This window comes from Glandiceps talaboti, chromosome 4 (assembly GCF_964340395.1).
Source record: "Glandiceps talaboti chromosome 4, keGlaTala1.1, whole genome shotgun sequence".
Taxonomy (NCBI): domain Eukaryota; kingdom Metazoa; phylum Hemichordata; class Enteropneusta; family Spengelidae; genus Glandiceps; species Glandiceps talaboti.
This window is the reverse complement of record NC_135552.1, coordinates 20,949,917-20,970,233: the sequence shown is the minus strand read 5'-3', so window position 1 is coordinate 20,970,233 and position 20,317 is coordinate 20,949,917. Positions and strand designations below refer to the sequence as shown.

The following is a 20,317-nucleotide window of genomic DNA, read 5'->3' as shown; positions in this document are numbered from 1 at the left end:
GGACCTGTACTATAACTATAAGATAAGACAACAGTGCAAACACCTCAGCTTTTCCTACCTGTTTGAAGAATACATCCAGGTGTAAAACTCATATCGTCAATAGCAATATCACCATAAAGAAAATCTCCAGCCATTGCCTCTATCACTATCTGTAGCAAATGTATATGTGATAACTTTCAAAGATTAGCTAATGGAAAGTACGCAACTCATACATATCCTTAATATTGTTAGTACAAGTTGTCACCTAACGCTTAGTTGGACTTTAAATTCTGGGATATCTACGTAATATATAAATGGCTACATGTTACTAAAGTATACAATACCAACACGGCTAAAGATGTAAATCGACCAACATAGATTAGAATAAATTATCTTCTGGGATATGAAGTTAGAAATAGATGCATTATTTATTGCCCTGAACCGTAGATTTTCATAATGTTGGATGCAAAATGATACTTTTATTAGTGCTTTTTTAGACAAATATACATTTAATATATCTTACAGAGTCATGTTTTTGCATGTATATATGGGAAAGGTTGTGTTTACACTCACATCTTCAAGCTTAGTTACGCTGCCACTAGCCAAACGGTTAACCTATAAACTCTCTGATATGTTTGTTCTTTACCTGAAATTTAGTGGTGATTGTAATCGTTGCTTCAGCTTTATCCCAGTACGATCCCTTCTCGCCAACTTGCTCCCATAATTTTGTTTGCCCCTGGTTAGAATTCTGGTATATACGAGTATAGATCGTAAGTCTACCAATATGTTGTCCATACATATGGTGGAAGACTCTAAACTGAAATAAAATAAAATAGAGCGAAACTATTATAAAAACATGTTGCAACTCTTATTTTCAAGGAATACTTGTTTTTGTTCTACTTTGTCAAGCGGTTCATAATGGTTAACGATTATATCTGTACCAAACAGTAATTCCACAATAAAACTGTGTGTGTTTGTGTGTGTGCGTATGTGTGCATGTGTCCGTCTGTCTGTCTGTCTGTCTGTCTGTGTGTGTGTGTGTGTGTGTGTCGCTGTATTTGTGTGCGCGTATATGTGTGTGCGCGCGTGTCGTATTAAGTTGCAATGTGCTGCGTTGTTGATTATTTTCACACAAATTAATTGCTTAATAAGCTAGCAAAGAAAATGTTGAGTACAAATTATTAGCAATTCAGAAAGCTTGTCCGTGGGACAAATTTAAGAAAGTACATCCTATAAAGGTGACATGTGAACTTACTTCTAGCAAAGTCACCTGCTTTGATAAGTGGCCGCGTATGACAATCTGAACTACTAGCAAAACAATATTATTGAGATTTTAAGGAGAGCTTACCTTACACTCTCCACGTCTTTGGTATATGGGGCTGACCAACTGAGCGGTCTTCCCATAGCTGTTGGTGTATCCATCAATATACATGTAGTACCCTGTTGATAGCATTACAGTCAACATGATGATTGTGTCACAATGCAGTATTGAATGTTATCATTACAAAATCCTTGTGTCCAGTAATGTAATAAATAACTAAGATTAAGAGTATTGTATTCCTTTTCATACAGATTATTAAAGCAATATTACTATTACTAGTTAGTTGACTGACTGACTGACTGACTGACTGACTGATTGATTGATTGATTGATTGATTGATTGATTGATTGATTGATTGATTGATTGATTGATTGATTGATTGATTGATTGATTGATTGATTGGACTATCAGATAATGTAAAAGATGCAATCGTTCTTATGTAATATGTTTTCAATAAAAACTTCAATACTTAAAGACTGATGAATTACCTGCAGTATTTGCATAAGTATGATCAAAGGAGGGACCGGTATACACTGTTGCGGTACTACCTCTTCCACGAATCCATGTTAACTGATCTGTATCAGACGCTTGTGTCCAACTACACGGTCCAGTTTGGAAGTCACACATTTCGTAAGATTCTGACATTAAACCATAAACATATACATATTATTGTTTAAATGTGTTCTCTGTTACCCCGAAGTACAGTTTTGTGTCATTGTTATTTGATGTGACTTGTGTGCTGTATAGCCATTGAGCAGACACTGTTTATGATCTCTGCAGCTGCAGGATTTATTAGGTGCTTGTGTAAGGTCTGCTGTGTATGCGGCTTTTTTTCAATTTGAAATTTTATCTCCTCTAGACGTAAAGAAGGAGTCAAAGCCAGGATATCCTCTGGACTGCAGTATTATGGACTGCATTCTATCTAATAGCCCTACCGAAATGTCTTCAATGCCTCAGACTAAGTGTAACAGTCTGCCTCTTATCTCGTATTCCTTTTTTTCATAAAAGCTCCCAGGTAGTGCCTCTTTGCCTGGTAACTCCAAATTTAGCTCTGACCTCTGACCCGTCATAAAATATTAATATGCGTTCATCTTAAATTCCAGAATGTGCTAGAGATGGTGTCCCGTACCCCTCAAAATAACCTGGTAATATTTATCGTGTATCTCTATCTGTAGTCTGTGATTATTTTTGTCTGTGATTATTTTTACGTAAACTTTCAAAGAAATAGTAAAATCTTGTATGATTACTCAAGAATTGCCACAATTGTATATTTACCTCAGTGTTATTTATCTGACTTGTCGCTTAAATAAATTAGTCAATGTCGTTCATCTGAAGCCGCCCAATTAAACTTACCATAATAGTGTTCATCTGGCCTTTCGTCTCACTAAACTTACCACAATGCTGTTCATCTGAGTTGTCGCCACAATCATCTTGCATGTCGCAAACTGCAGTTTTATCAATACATGCTCTCGTGGTCGTGCACCAAAAATTTCCAGAAGTGTCACAGAATCCAACAGGTTGTGCAGGAGAACAATCAAGAAATTTTACGTCATCAACCGCCGTCGCTGCATGATATGCACTGTAACGATTTTTCTTAAAAGCCACCTGTAAATCAAAGTCAAAAATACAGTACACTAAAATCTACCCGTAGAGATAGGATAAGAAAACATTTCGAGTGTACACAGCACCGTCTCTTGGTAGATGCCGAATTACCCACATTAGAAGAGCATTTTAATGTAGATGATTGCCATTTAACATTGAAAATGTATGAAATTACAGTATTAATACAGGTACAAAGCTATGTACACTATAGATCGATCAATCAGTTGCTTGTGTCATCGTTAACTTTCAGATAAACGTTTTGGTTTTATCTATCCACAGTATCGTAATTAATGGCAGCGTGCAACGGTTGATGAAATCTGTTGACTATATTTCAGATGAGTTGTTTTGCAGCTATGTAAATTATGGATCAATCAACCATTTGCTTGTCATTTCCCTGCTAATCATCAACATAAAAAATAACTTTTGGTAAAACGTTTGGATTTTATCTATCTATAATAGTATCGTAATGAATGATTCTGTATACATAGTGGCAGAAACACCATCGACACTATATAATAGAAAATGTATGTGTTCAACATCGCATTTGAATCGGTATTACTAGATAACTAACCTGCCATGGTGTTGTCCTCTTCCCAATTCCAAGAACCAGGTTATTCCATTGATCACCCTTAGTGCCATAATATGAAAACACTTTAGTTTCTGAATCGTCTGCTTTGATCCAAACCTCAAAATGGTATGTATATATGCCCATTTGGTACCACCAAAAATCGATTCTACATGTAGAAGCTGCCAGTGCAAATGTTGGACTGTAGTATTCTGCCGTCTCGTATGGGTAGACGTAGGCACCAACCATGGAAATGTAGGAATAATAAGCTGGAAGAATAACATTGGATATCAATACAATGTAAAAGGCATTACAATAGCCAGGAGAGTCCTAGCAAATGCATATAGCAATAACATGTAGAACATAATAATCGCCCATCGAAATCTGAAGACAAAAAACATTATGAGAGATTTGAAAGTCTACGTTATGATGGCAAGGTCATAGATGTATTCTAAGTCTGCATTTAATATGCTAAGTCTCAGTGATTTGAAATGTTTATCTCGTGACTTGAAAATAAACCCACAAGAGGAGACTTCCCCTTTATGACTTGTATTGTTTTGCCATTTGATAACAAAATTCAGTGTAGAAGTCAGGAGATTGAAATGAATATCTTTTTTTCATCAACATTCTTATAATAAATAGTGTAACATTCATCAAATACTAGTCATATGAATCTAAAAGTTTAGGTAACCATTTTGGTTGGTTCTAATGCCGTTATCATTTCTACTTAAATAATCCTCAATGTTTTCAATCACACTTGTTTAGGATATTGTCATCTTGGCCCAAACACACACTTACAATATAAAGACTTCGTGGGACTGGAGTGGTCATATCTTGGTGCTATATCTGGCGTCACTTTTGTTTCATAACCACTAGCTCGGTGCCAGTTATACTTGTCATTTGGAGTACCTTCAGACCATCCACACTCATTAATCTGAAAGTCACATGTTGTAGCTATGTACAGAACAGAACAATAGAATTAACATAATGTAGAGTAAATATGACTTATACATGTCAGACTCAGCTGTAAGCTAAATGCCTTCTGTAAGGGCAAGGACTTTAGAATTTTTTCCTTCACACATATGCATGATGTACCCCTACAAATTAATAAATTGCACCAGATCATATGAAATTTGAAGCATGCAAATATACGACGTTGCCTAATTACAGAAAAGTCATCAAATATACAAATAAATCAATATTATTAACTACATCAAAAAGCTCCATAGAACATATGCCTATTGTTATCAGCTATCTATGAACTTATATGAAATTTGAAGTTTGCATTTCAAAGATGTTGCCTAATTATCAATAATCATTAATTATGCAAATGATTCATTAAAACTAAAAGCTATGTTAACAAGCTTAATGACGTCCATGGGTTTTGCCATTGCGCATTGCTCTGAAGTGTGTTTTCTTAAGCCTAATTACCGAAAATAATTATGCAAACGACTCATGTGCTTTATCATGATTGATATATGTAGTACTACTAGTAGGTTATATGGAATTTGAAGTCTGCATTCTTGAGATATAGTCTAACTACCAAAAATCATTAAGTATGCAAATAACTCATTCATATTCATATGACATTTATCAAAACCTAATCAGTCCTTACAATTATCATAAGACGTTGAGCAAGTTTCATCAGAATTGAAGCAGAAGTTTTTGAGATATAATGTTCACAGAGGGACACACACACACACACACACACACACACACACACACACACACACGAGTCAATATCCCACTCTGTACGTTATATATAATGGGATTCGGAAATTGTGCAACTTGGTAAATTATTTGTCAAAGGAATTTGTCATGTCTATGCATATACCATGGTTATGACTTCAAGTACAAAGTTAGTTCAACAAAATACCGATATATGTGTAGCTTACGGCAGTCTGCTTCATCCGAGTTGTCTGTACAGTCACGGGCAAAGTTACAGTATTTGGAAGCATCAATACATACACCATTTGTACAAGTAAATTTACCAGTACCACAGGGATTACCACTGGGTGTTGGAGCTGACAAATCATGAAAGGAAATTTAAAAAACAGGGATTTTACATAAATAATTTATTCTAATAACGTATGAAAACATGTTTTTGAAAGATATTATGATTATATTAGTCATAAACTGAAATCTCGATTATGGCGTAAGTGACAAAACAAGCTGATTTTATTGGGTGACTTTAAGCTAATATATAACAGAGTCACGCGTCAATAATTATCACTGGGCCCCATCTAAAACATCAGTAGTTATTGCTTCGTGGACCGAGCATTTCAGATTATAGAGTCACCAATCAAACCCTTTGCATATATGTGATATGGACACAGACCAAGCACATTTTATATTATATAGTCGTATCGAGCATACATGGGACATTGACCTTATACCTTTCAGATTAAAGAGTCGCCTTCCAAACATCTGGCATTCCAGGGTCATTGATCATACATTTCATATCAAGAGTAACCAACCAAACACCAGACATGGACTGTTATTGTAGAACTGATTTCACAATCCAATAAAAATATATAAGTGAGTTTCATTTGATTTGTAATATTGCCCAGTTAGTGATAAGATGGTACAGAGGGTGTGAATTTATTTATCTCTTCATTTTTGATAGTCAACCAACGATTTATTTGCGTGTGAATCGGTAACAATTAATGTCTTCATTTATTCATTCTTTTCTAGATACCATGACTGATTGATTAACACACATAAACACCATATGTATAAACTCACCGACGGTTGGTGGATGAACTGTAGCTCCAATTGGTGCACCTGAATATTAGAATACATAAATACTGTTCAAAACTAATCACTCACTGACATAATATCTCAAGTTATTTGCAAATATATATATTGATTGTGTTTGTGCACACGTCATTTTGATTCAAGTCAGATGTCAAAATTTCAAGTCTGTGTGTCTCACCCCATAAACGTCCTACCACCCTTAGATATCACTGTGAGCTGTCTTTCCTCAATGCATCTATTCTGTATAGTTGATGTGGAGGTGTCCAAGGTTTCCACAAACATGTGCTAAGGGGTGGGGATGTCCATAATTTCCACAAACATGTGGTAGGGGTGGGGATGTCAGTAATGTTTACTTGTAGTCGGGTAGTGAAGCCCATATATTCCACGTGCTACTGACTGCGGGGATTAGGTAGGGAGGGCCATGTCTTCCTCGTATTACTGCGAGAGTCTATGTAGTAGGGTTTGGGATTAGTTAAGTTTACAAAAACCTATGTAGTTGGGGTCATATCTTCAAAATCCTATCGTGAAATAGGGGTACAGAGGCCATATCTTCCACAATCTGTTTTGGAGGCAGGGGATGGGGACCATATCTTTTGTACTCTGCCGTGGAGCCGGGATGGAGGCCCTTATCTTCCATAATTACTGTGGAGGAAAGGAAGGGGCTGTATCTTCCACATACTACTTTGTGTACAGGGGATGGGTGTAGAAACATAGTTTTAATATATAAATGATAATGAAATATAGACTTACCTATACAGTAACCGTTGCTGATGACAATATCGTCAAGTGCAATGTCACTCTTCGAACCAGCTCCATGTGTAGCAATAAAGATTACCTTGGATAGAATCACAAAGATTATACAGTATTATACTTAGGTAAAACACTATATTATGTATAATTGTACATACAATTGATAGTGAAAGACATGTTGAAATGGGCAATGCGACCTTGAAATAGATAATACCTCGCGTCACTGTCTTCATGTGTTCACAGTCGGTCAACAGCAAAGTCAAGGTCGATATTCGATATACAGCTACTAACTTGGCAAGGTGAAAGGTCAAGGTGTGCATGTTTGACATCACGACAGTTTGGTCACAAAGTTTGTACTGATCATAATTTTCTAGATATCGTGTAAATGAATTGTTTAATTGAATGATATTCAGCCATGCGTGATATGGCAGTGAACCAAAATAATGTGCATATTGACAAAGCCATTTCCTTGATAGGGGCAATGTCTCTGGCGTGTCACAGAGAATGGGTGAGACCATTAATACATTTAGAAGGAAAATTTGGATTCTAGCTCACATGGGTTCATCCATTTGTACAAACTACTTCTTAGCAACGCATAATCATTTTGAGTAAAATTGATTGGTAAATTTACGTAAAATTGTAATTTGTTAAAACTTACCTGAGACTCCTTTAGAGCTTTGAATGGGATTTTACCATAATTCCATTTATCATTCTGGTCACCACTTAATGTCCATATGGTATATGGGGAATCTGGGTCATCGGCAATGGTGATGTCTACTTGGAGAGTACCCATATCACCACCATACATGTAGTACCAGAATTCTAGACATCTGTAGCTTAGCTTGGCTAAAAGAATTTCACTGTACAGCTTAGCTTTAACATTGGTACTGGACCCTACAGCGTCCATCAACAGGTAAGTGCCTGAAAACAAATTCAAAAATTAAATTGTTATTTCCGATTATTAAAGTACTTCCAAACCAGAGAGACTATAGCGTTTCTATTAGGTAACACAAACTGATAGCGCGCAAGGATATAAAATGCTACATTGTATCTCACCTTGAACACAAATCAAGATCACAGTCAGAAGAGGCAAGGAAGATTCAAACACAAAACTGTTTATTTGTATTTACAGTGAGATAAAATGATACTGTCCATGTGCCCACTATCAAGTGCCATATTTTGTTTTTGTAATTCGTAGCAAAAACCGTTATACGAGGTGTACAAAACATCGTGCCACCTAACTGAACTCTATAGTATTTTGGTTTGATTAATTATAACACTTACTTTGAGGGTAATACAAGTGATCCTGATTATACAGCCAGAACGCAACAAAGTCATTTTTATATAATCTATCCTCCAGATCGAGTCCATTACACTTTGATGGACTGCTCACAGGCCGTATTTTAGGGTATTTTCTACTTGTCAATTTCGGAATTATTCGTAGGAATACTCATTTTACAGCGATTTTGTGAAGGCTACTTTAATCCACGGAAATTTCGGCACGGTTTTTGGTTTATACCGGAGAGTTTCACAAAAAGATGGATTATTATGTGCTTTAAATGACCATAGTAAAACAATTGGCAAGATCTTCATGTAAGTATACAAGAACTTTCAGTAGAAAGCAGGTGATTTGACCCGAAATTTAAACTGGTCTCGTTTGAGCAGTCTTCATGAACGAGGGAGTTCTTCGTACCGAGTAAAACCACACTTCGCACCCACTAATACTAGTTTGGTGTTTTCAGATAACGTGTACCTTGTGTTTAATTCGATATTAATACTTAACCAGAATGAAGAAAACTCGCATCAAGCAGGACGTAGTTTAGAAATTCATGCAGTCCCATAGTAAGCTACTATGATTGAACCAATCAAGCTTTATCTATGGGATGAAAAATCTGCTTTCTTTCCAAGTATATTTAAGTGTTCCTATTTACTTGAATGCATTCGGTGCCATGTCTATTATAGTAAGAAAAAAGTCCTGTATAGATAGTATAGATATATCTTTGCTTCGGTGCCTTTTAGTACTACGATTTTATTTAATTTGATGTAATGTAATGTAATGTAATGTAATGTAATGTAATGTAATGTAATGTAATGTAATGTAGTGTGGCGTGGTGTGGTGTGCTGGGTGTGGTGTGGTGTGGTGTGGTGTCATATTGCGTGGCATAATGCCATGTGACGTGACGTGACGTGACGTGACGTGATGTGACGCGATGTGACGCGACGCGACGCGACGCGACATGAACGTCACATGATGTGAGCTGATGTGATGTAATGTAATGTAATGTAATGTAATGTAATGTAATGTAATGTAATGTAATGTAATGTGCTGTGATGTGATGTGATATAAACTCATTATATTCTTTTACCAGTATCTAATCCTGTGGTATGATCTACCGATGGTCCTGTGTCAGCTGTTCCTGTAGCACCCATGTTCATTATCCAATATATGTCGTCATCAACCAAACTGTTTGTCCATGAGCACCTGCCATCTTCAAAATTACACTCAGCTGAAAACGATATATCGAATACAATTTCTTGATTACTTCCAGGGTTCCAAAAATGACCGATGTTTGACAGGGTTGCCAAATATTATGAAATATTAACAGGGTTGTCACAAACCATGGTATATTGACAGGGTTGAAATTAATTACTATTATTATAAATGACTGACAGGGTTTCAATAAATTATAAATGATTCACGGGATTGCAACAAAAATTTAAAAAAATTGGCATGCTTATATTGTAACCATGTCAATTATTTAATTTTTGTGCAATAAATAAATGATTGACAGGATTGCAACAAATATGAATGATTGACAGGGCTGTCGCAGACTATGAATGATTGATAGAGCTACAACAAATTATAAATGATTGACAGGATAGGAACCAATTATAAATGATTGACAGGATAGGAACAAATTATAAATGATCGACAGGATTGAAACAAACAAATTGTTTCTGGTCAGGACATTTTATCTAAAGTGGTGCAACGACACGCATTATTTTTTTTATCGCTCAATCTACTATTTATGGCAGTTGCTGTTCTTTTTATTTAGTACTTTAGAGCAAATGTGTATGTGTGGCAGATGTCATTTGCTTGTTCATGATTGGCTCTGCAGTTGCCTTCACTGAAGTAGGGAGGGTTATTTTTGTGTGACGTAAACTCTGTGATACGGCAAAAGTAGGCGCCATAGAAAGAGGCAGTGGTGTATATCACCGATGCGTAGGAGCTTGGAATACATCAGGTTATAACTTACTTGGATTTTTACAGTCGCCGTCCAGGATCTGAAAGTCATCTAATGCTACATATCCTGTGTCAACATTGGTCCGTACAATTTCAAACACAACTGCAAAATTGCTCTGTTGTCTTAATGAGACTTGTGCCAGATTCCAGCTATCTCCAAGTTCTAAATCTCGAGTCCACACCGGATGACTCATGCTGTCATCGATTTGAATACGTACACTTAAGACGGCCATGCTAACACCGCTTCTAGCGTAGAAGAATTGAAGACATCGACTTGAAACAGTTGTAAACGTCTTGGAGATATATCGAGCGACTTGACCAGTGTTGCTAGATGATGCATCCGCGTACAAGTAATGACCTGTTAGGAGAATGACAATTTACTTATTTATATTATCTTGACGTAAAATAGAATATCCCTCCTTCAAAGACCTTTATAACGCAAACATAGAAGGACCATTGAAAGTAATAACTTCGATAATGACGTACCGCTTATGGCTTTATATGTATGATCCAAGGCAGGACCTACATTAGCATCACCTCTGATGACAGTCCAATTGAAATTGCCATTAACATCGTGCGTACCACCGCATAATCCATTTTCAAAATCACAACTCATATTAGCTGAAACACAAAGAAATCTATATTAATAACTAAATAAGTATTAATTTACAACATTTGTACGAATTGAATGACACCCAACAAGTGAATCATGTTTTTGACATTTACGGTTATATCATCACGTGATAGTTGCTGTTGACAATCTGTAATGAATACTATACCTGGTGAGCAATAACCATTTTGGAATGTGATGTCATCAATGGCTATATCTCCCAATATATTGTATCCCTGTACGGCTTCCAAAACAATAATCCTCGATACATCTGACGACACTAGAAGATTAACCTTAGCTTGTATCCACTTATCTCCATACGTAGTTTTTCTACTCCACACTGTACTACCAAGTGTGCTACTCTTCAAGTAAACATTCAATGAGCCTATGTGTGCTCCGTACATGTTGTACCTATATATATCAACGAAATAAACATTATTAATATCAGAATGCCACTTTTCTAGTCTTGGTATAAGCATTTGAACTTAAAAGTTCAAGGTCAAGTTGAAAAAGTGAGTTATTCTTCTACCAAGATAGTATATATGTAGAAAGTTCCATTTCATTTATTTTACCTATACTAATTTCATTTATCTATGCTGATGACGCTAATTAAGCGCACTGATTTCGCCAATTCTGATCGGATATTTAGGCAAGTGTCACAAATATGTCTACAAAATTTCACAACAATAATTTTTGAGGTATCGTGTAGACAAAGAGGCCTACATACATACATACATGCATACCTACCTACCTACATACCTACATACCTGCATACCTACATACCTACATACATACATACATACATACATACATACATACATACATACATACATATTACGAGAGGTGAAAATAACATAATTATTTACCAGAAGGATAAACACTTGGGCTGATTAGCTGAGAACGAGACACTCGGACTATTGAGTCTTGCTGAATCGCCGGCATCGTTACCCTCGCTGTTTTCTATATACATGTAGTAGCCATCCACTGCAAGAAAGCAAATGCACGCCAATCACACTTACTTGGCGATGGCAATAACTGCTGGGGCTAGATACAAAAGCCATTGATGATACACCTCAGAACACTATAGTAAAATGTTGCAACAATTATCTGAGATAATACGAACAGTCCCTAAAAAGTATTAAAATTTCGACGATTCGAGTAAACAAATATTTATATTTATCTTTCAAGTATCTTCACTAAATTGATGTAAAAATGACGAAAATAAGGGACACATTGAAAAGAACAAATAATTTTAGGTCGGCCTTATCATAGCCAATACGATGAATTTGCAACTAGGGAAAATGGGTTGGCGTGTTGTGATGAAAGTTAAATCTTTCATAGCTATCCTTGCTATAATTGGTTCTTATTATGTCATGTTTTCATCATATTCGGATCCAAGGCATTGTGGAAAGCCTTACCTCCCTTAGTGTGGTCTCCACTAGGTCCAGTATTCGCGGAGGCAGTTTCACCTTGCTGTCTTGTGAACTCAAACGAATCGTCTGTTGACTGGACCCAGCTACACAAGTCAGTTTCAAAATCACAGTCTAAAGTTTGAGAAGCTAGACAACAAAATAAAACAAAGATTGTAAATTACATACAGTTCGCAATTCAATTTTGATAGTTGCTTGGTCGATTGTTGTACGTGATCAATCGATTTGTCTTTCTAATGAATCTTATTTGCCATGTTTTAAAGTTAATGGCCTAATCGAGATAATGTATGCAAATAAGGTCAATCAAGCCTTCTCCATCAGATTATATTCAAATGATAGACCTGCATGTACGTGTACGTTGTCAAGGGCATATGCGATACTGTGGATAACCTATTCCATATTACACCATAGCAAAGACCGAAACTTAGTATGCTAAATGGCGATAATGATTTATTGCGTTACTATGCCAGCTGCCATATAGTAAAAATAAGAACATCGTGAAAAGGTAAGCCAAGGTAAATTTGTCGTACAGTATGTCTATTGCAATAACAAAAGCAGGCTTAATCTGATTTCATACTACAGAACCAGTGTGACTATAGCGTTTCAATTAGGCAGCAAGATGGGGTTTTACAGCTAAAAATAAAAATTAATGTAACATTTCATTCGCCTGCACCCCAGGAGTGTCTGTATTTTGTTTTATGTAATGATTTGTAGCAAAAACAACGTTGTGCCAGACTTTCAAATCATTGTTCCGACTAATTAAAACTCTATAGTCACTCTGGTTCAGTAGCAACGTAAGCTCGTAACATTGTAGTCTTGCTGCTAGACGTTCGGGCTTTCTTTCGATGCTATAACTATAAGCGAACGTAGTTCGCATGTGAGGGCTTGCCCGAACATCCTCGATAGCGTTGTTCGACTGTGTGTCGTATTTTATCGGAAGAACATCCGAGGGCTAGCTGATAGACTAGTAACATTGTTGCTTTGAGTTTTTGTTACAAGGATTTACCTTATCAACAAATATCAGAATCGGGCGTATACATCAATGGTTTACGTTTGTTATAAAGTGTTCATAAAGGATCAGGTTTAGCATATTAGACAAAAGACCTGGTACGATTCATCTTTAATCACTCTATTTCCTATAGTGGTCTAAGGAGTCCTGTAAAATTATTCAGTTCACGTTGCTTCAAAATTCCTGATAATACATTTAGCAATGAGTGATAGATGAATAAAATAGTATCATATCATATCATATCGTATCATATTAATGAAGAACTTCATTTTTTTTAAGAAAAAGGAAAAATACAGCGAGCAGAAATACCGACTTGGCATGTAGCCAAAGATAAAACTCCCATGACTTTCAGGGTTATTTGAACTTTAATTTGTGATAAGCAACACGCATCATGTGAGGCTTATCACCTGACTCTTCTTGTAGTTAAGTACCGGTGTAACATTTTTCAACAGGGCTGCTGTGTAAAAACAGCTTGTTTGCTAAACAGCCGAGAATTGCTAATTTACACCGTCTTTCTGTGATCAATTACAAGTTATAACAAGTTTGGTCGCCAACATGATTGATTGATTGATTGATTGATTGATTGGTTGGTTGGTTGGTTGGTTGGTTGGTTGGTTGATTGATTGATTGATTGATTGATTGATTGATTGATTGATTGATTGTATCCCTTTTGTATCAGGGCTCACTAAGCTTGTCAGGAGCAGCACTAGCAGAAAATTAAAATACGTACACTATTATACTAAACAAATAAGAAGATATGACTAGTACACAAACAAACTAACAATAACGACGACGACGACGACGACGACGACAACAAAAACAACAATAAAACCAACCAACCAACCAAAGGGAAGGAAGAAATGAGAGCCAGAAAAAAAATTACGCTTCAAATGTTAGTAGTAAAAAGCCGTAACTTTCTAAACACAATTTATGGCGTCCAAATCGATGCAAATCGCAAATCTTTGTACAATAAATCTACGTCAGCCTTGAGTAAATGCTACTAGAATTTCTGAATTTTATCATCTGAAGATTTGCGTTAGGCCAGACGATATAATGTAGTGGTATCGTATCACAAGACTAAATGTAGCAATGTTACTGAAATGAATATTTCTTGCCCGACGAAATATTGTTTTAAATTAACCGAGAGTTCAAATGGTTAGTAGGTGAAATAAATAATACTAAAGAATGGCGAGGGCGTGTATCAGTTGATGTTTGACATCTCAACTCTGGGACTGCAACAAAACGAAGCGTAGTTGTTTTATTTGGTACCAGTAAGAAAACATATCATTAAGCGAGAAAAATTGCCTTTTGAAAATAAGTGTGCTCACCTGGGCTGTATGTTTCAAATATTGTAGTGATAACAATCGTCTGTGCATTTCTACCTTGATTGTGTTGTGGGGACATCCAAAACACGCAAAGAAATTTTCATTTCATTTGTATCAGTGTTGTTAGGAAACTACAGCAATAATATCAGAGTAATTTAGAAACCATTACTTACCTGCCACAGCGAAACATATCGCCATTGCAACGACTAACTTTTCCATCATCATACCCGAAATCCGTTTTATATCTCTCATCAGAACTAACAAACTCTTGTTTGAGAAAAACTGAAAAGAGGAAAATCAGGAATCTAGATCATACGACTCCGTTTTGTTACACTTCTGCCTGGATATTTTGAAACAACAATAATATAAAACAGCCGATGTTAAAGACAGGCAGCGGATGGTTGAAATGAGTGTTGGGTCTCTAGTCCTTTACCTTTGTATGCAGTCATATGTAAGATAACAACCATGAAAGTGTCAATAAAGTATGTCTATAGCTGACAGTAACCATAGAAACTGTCATGACAATACTTTCTTTTGTCAAATTCTATGTAGGGCTTTGCTATATATTACATGTACATGGCTAACTAAGGCAAAATTTTAAAAAAATGTTTGTTTCCAACAACATGACTTCAGAAAAAAGGGTGGCTAGGTCGCAATTTTATATTATTTTACTTTAGTGTTTTTTTTTAATTACTTCGACCCCAAGATAAGATACTCGTCGGTCACAATACGTTCGTGGGAGTTTGATGACGTGTAAAAGAAGTAAATGAAGACAATTATAAGTTAAGTAGATGAACACATTATGCCGACTGTACTGTTGTAGTCTAAAAAGACCTGGTTTCTCTCTGCAATACTTTTTCCTTTGTTTTTTAAGTGACCACAGATGAGGCACAGGCATGGTGGTGTACACAGAAATAGAAGTAAATTGTTACCATTTTACTTTTTTGCATGTGAAAAGGTTTAAACTAAGGTCGATCAGGTTATCGGCAACACACTATTTGTTTTATTTGGCCAAACTTCTGAATTTTTGCTGCGATTGATTTATCTAACTGTACTGCAAGAGATTAGGTAACGACGTGAGTCCAATTAACCTAAACAAATGTAAAGGGAAAAATGAAAAACCGTAGCGCAATATTGGTTGAAAGGTATTTGTTTACAAGTCCTTATGTCGCATTTTATCAATTGGGCTTGAATTCGGCTCGTTTGGCAATCTTGGCTAAAGGTCAAATATCATACCTACAAAAGCATGACACGGGAATTCAAGATTATGAAACATTATATAAACATTGTAATGACATATTATGACGGGTCACTGTTTGTACCAGGTACGATAAAGACGTCAGCAAATTTTATATGACATTCTTCTGTAAATGTATAAATTATTGAAAATTAACATGGTCTATCTTAAATTTAACGAAAACTCATCCATTTCTTATCCTCAGCACGAAAACAATATAGAACCACAGGGGTCAGCGAGCATGTAATTGATTGATCGATCTATTTGTTGATTGATTTATTATTTGGTTAAATGATTGATCGATTGAATGATCAATTGTTTTTGATTCAATATAACTTATTTTGTGTGATATTGATCAATTTTAAAACTGTGTTTTCCCTGACTACTTTGCTCTCAGCTGTATCTCAGACCACTAAATGCCTGAAACAGTCGGTCATGCATAAACTAGTGAGGAAGAGAATTACGTACTAAGCGCCATTACTAATGTGTGCGGCAAATAATTATGTTATTCCTGGCATTCCGAATCTGTCATTGCAGTACGACCGAAAGAAAATTTTCCTAATGATATAGTGGGCATACCCGTAATATTTCGTCACTTGCACTACATCATATTGGTATTCTATAAAGTGTTGACCTCGGTGCATAATGTGAGCGTACCAATTAGAATAGTAAAGACACACAGATTACGATAAGAAAGTGTACATGTTATGGGCATTTTCTATTTTGCCAGATGGAACTGATGTTCGCCAGTTCAAAAGCAATTCCAACCTGCCTTAGTATTAACAAATCTATGGATGAAGGGGAATTTCTTGATACATTTAATTCCAATGATTGCACGTTATCAACAGAAGGAAGAATGTCTTTACAAGAGATTTATGGGAAAATAGGGATGTTTTTTGTTGATAATACTATGAGATTAGGATATTGCGATACACTCAAACAAAACTGATTTACTATGAAGCCAGTTTCTTTACTGCCATATAAATTGTCACACAATAAAAGAATTTATAATTCGTCGTCAGATAGACAGATGATGTTAATGGAACAAGGGTTAATTACCCTTCAATATCGATATCGGCATATAGTTCTCAAATTCTATTGGTTATGAAACCATCACGTGAACATCACCTCGTTGTCTTAACCAGGTAAATTTTCACTTCCACGTAAAACAAATAGTGATGTTATCGGCAGTAAGTGTTCCAAACATTTTACGACTCTAGATTTATGTTCGGGGTTCTGGCACATTGCTATGCATCCTACAAAAGTTCATAAAACTAAGTTCGTTTCTTACTATGGTAAATTTGCTTTTTAATGTATTGCCGATGAGAATAATGAATAGTTCTTCGAGCTTTCAACATATTACAACATATTTTTCACATTTTGCGGGATTTTTGATGATATTAATAGACAGACTGCATAAGCGGTTTGGGATAGATAGCACAGTACCCTCCTGGTTTAGGTCATACCTCCAGCATCGAACACAATATGTAACAGTAAACAATGCAAAGTCTGCCTGTCACAGCCTAAACTTTGGAGTCCCACAGGGATCAGTTCTAGGTCCCATACTCTTTACCATGTATGTCGCACCCTTAGAGGATCTGATTTCACAACATAATCTAAACAGTATGATGTATGCTGATGACTCTCAACTTTACCAGATGATGAAACGATCACAACACATGAACACAGTCTCGCGTATTGAAGCATGCATTGCTGATATACGAACTTGGTATGCATCGAATAAATTAAAGCTAAATGATAGTAAAACAGAGATAATCCACTTCTCATCTTAATTCAGTAAAACCAATCCTGTACCATGTATCACAATCGGGGACAGCACTGTCAACACATCATCCACAACACGTGACCTTGCGGTTATACTTGACTCGGAACTTAGAATGACTTGTCATGTAAATAACATCTGCAGAGCAGCATCCTTAGCCATTCGAAATATCGGCTAAAATTCGAAAGTGCCTCGGCAACACCAGCACCGAAAGACTAATCCATGCATTTGTTACCTCTAGGCTGGATTATTGCCATTCCATCCTCTATGGATTACCAGACAAAGAGTCTAGTCTAGCAAGGGTGAGATGGACTAATCTCGCCATCCTGTGAAATTGCGGTGGAAAGATAACAACGAGGCTCCGCCTAGTTGTTTTTAATTTCTTCCCACCAGTGTCTCCACCTTGTCTCCGCCTTGTTATATATCTTTCCACCAGTGTATATTGTTTACTTATCACTTGGCGCACAAACAGTCCAGGAATTAAAATGTAACTTGCTAGGGATTGAAATTTAAAGAGGGCGGGGCCCGAGTTAAATTTTAATCCATGGACTGTTCGATATTTAGTATGCATATCATCAAACATTCTCCCCATGATAAAATTAGCTAAAAGATACTATATTAACCTATTGTCTACTTGATCTAGACTTTATCTGCTCTTTGTTTACTGTAATTGCCTAATCTCAAGTTCATGTATTTTAGATTACATTCTCATATGTTGAACAAGAAATATTCTCAAGTTTCACATCTCTCCTGAGTCTATTACATGACATATGCAGTACTTATTATCCCTGTTTCAGGACTGACGTGAGTAGTAGCTGATTGGTGGCGCGACGGTAGTATCGAACAGACTAGACGAAAAGTAGCAATATTTCAACAATTCTTGTCACCTCCGACGGAAAAAAACTCTTTTAAATTGACTGATAGTTGAAATGGTAAGTCTATTATTACAGGAGCAATCAATTACTACTTAGCAATGGAGGGGGCGTGATGTCTGCAACGCTAGGATTGCAAAAGAAAGAGGCGTATTTTGTTTGTTTTAGGCCATTGAAGAAAGTAATGAAAATATATGAAACCTTAAATTCCCAGGTAGACTAATCCATTTGGGTGTTTTTTTTAAAAGCAGGAAAACATTTAGTATGAGCGAGGAAAATACCTTTTTTTTAATTAAGTGCGCTCAAAGCTTCATACATCTTTCAGGAATGAAAACTACAATGCTAGTCTGCGAAACGTCACGACGTATCTTACAGTCTACTGCAATGCCAGAGTAATTTAGAAGCCATTACTTACCTGCCACAGGGAAACATATCGCCATTGCAACGAATAACTTTTCTGCCATCATATCCGAAATCCGTCTTACGTCTCGTCAGAGCTAACACATTGTTGTTTCACAAAAAATGAAACGAGGAACGACAGAAATCTGAATCGTACAACTCCGTACATTACTCTTCTGTCTGGATATTTTGAAACAGAAATTGTCTAGAACAGCTGATGTTAAAGACAAGCAGCGAATAGTATAAATGAGAGGTGGGTCCCTAGTTGTCTATCTTAATACGTAGTTATCAAGTCATATTTGAGATGAAGACAGTTAAAGTGTCAGTAAAGCATGTCTATAGCTGACAGTAACCATAGAAACTGTCATGAAAACACTTTCTTTGTCAATTCTATCTGTCTATTCTAATTTGCTATTACATATATTTGGTGACTTCTGAATGTTTGCTCCGAATGATGTATCTAATGACCCATAGATTGCATCACGTGGTTACTATAAACCCAAACAAAAATCGTGCAGAGGGAAAATGAAAAACGGAATCGTAGTTCAATATTGGATGAAAAGTACTTTGCACATTTGATTGTTATTTATACTTCACCTTTCAGTGTAATTATGTACTGCTATTACTGTCGTCTATGGCCACTGGCACTGTCGAGGTGGAGATACCGTGAATTTCACAATACTGTTCAGATTTTCTGTTTGATACAACCACTCAAAAACCAATAAGAAACTAGACATGCTACACTTTAAGATAGCAAGATTGAATGAGTACACTTTCTTGTTACATTTTGTCTAAGTGAAATGAACTACACATGCCACTATACATAATCAAATGAACACCACAAATGACATTTTACGCGCCCTTCATCCGGCGTTTGATACGAAGAAAAACATTGGTGCCCGAATGTCTGCATGGAGTTGTAATACATTGAAATGGTTTATTTCAATTAGACCAAATGAAGCAAAAAATGCGATCTTGCTATTGAAGTGCGGTATATGCAATTTCTTGTTGGTTTCTGCATGGTTGTATCAAACAGAAACATGTACGGTATTGTGAAATTCACTGTAGTTTCCTTTTATCCATATAACAGTTGCCAGCTAGGCATCAGGTTTGTGAGAGGTGTAAGATGTATAATACATGTATTACAAACATAGCAATAAGATAACCCTATACATTGTGATTTTACGTTATCGAGTTATGACAAATATTTTCAAGTGTCAGTAAGTGTTTCTGTTGAATGTTATAAACTACATCCATCAGATTACAAACGTAAGCTGTTTTGCAAGTTTGAAACCCTGTGATGTTGACAAATACACTTAAAAGAAAAAGTATGTTAACTTTGACATTTTGAAAAGGTTTGACTATGCTGTTACCAATATGCCTGTCGAAATAAGGTGCCACGAAGACTGCGTATGTGTATACATTTTAAAATTA

The 20,317-nt window shown here is 36.1% G+C and overlaps 1 protein-coding gene across 1 annotated transcript in view; it reads right to left on the bottom strand.

Annotated features, from left to right (window-relative positions):
• LOC144434301 (MAM and LDL-receptor class A domain-containing protein 1-like) overlaps nucleotides 1-18,924 on the bottom strand; it is a 38,731-nt gene extending 19,807 nt beyond the window's left edge. The window contains exons 1-19 of the mRNA XM_078122753.1: nucleotides 18,900-18,924; nucleotides 14,766-14,874; nucleotides 12,247-12,344; nucleotides 11,695-11,812; nucleotides 10,998-11,239; nucleotides 10,705-10,839; nucleotides 10,232-10,576; nucleotides 9,341-9,481; nucleotides 7,633-7,895; nucleotides 6,975-7,059; nucleotides 6,213-6,251; nucleotides 5,363-5,491; nucleotides 4,266-4,421; nucleotides 3,474-3,736; nucleotides 2,695-2,905; nucleotides 1,789-1,938; nucleotides 1,328-1,419; nucleotides 626-796; nucleotides 59-149 (exon numbers count right to left, since the gene is read on the bottom strand). Coding sequence (XP_077978879.1) covers nucleotides 59-149; nucleotides 626-796; nucleotides 1,328-1,419; nucleotides 1,789-1,938; nucleotides 2,695-2,905; nucleotides 3,474-3,736; nucleotides 4,266-4,421; nucleotides 5,363-5,491; nucleotides 6,213-6,251; nucleotides 6,975-7,059; nucleotides 7,633-7,895; nucleotides 9,341-9,481; nucleotides 10,232-10,576; nucleotides 10,705-10,839; nucleotides 10,998-11,239; nucleotides 11,695-11,812; nucleotides 12,247-12,344; nucleotides 14,766-14,874; nucleotides 18,900-18,924 — 2,863 coding nt within the window. The remainder of the gene's footprint in view (nucleotides 1-58; nucleotides 150-625; nucleotides 797-1,327; nucleotides 1,420-1,788; nucleotides 1,939-2,694; nucleotides 2,906-3,473; nucleotides 3,737-4,265; nucleotides 4,422-5,362; nucleotides 5,492-6,212; nucleotides 6,252-6,974; nucleotides 7,060-7,632; nucleotides 7,896-9,340; nucleotides 9,482-10,231; nucleotides 10,577-10,704; nucleotides 10,840-10,997; nucleotides 11,240-11,694; nucleotides 11,813-12,246; nucleotides 12,345-14,765; nucleotides 14,875-18,899) is intronic.
• Between the last annotated feature and the right edge of the window lie 1,393 nt (nucleotides 18,925-20,317).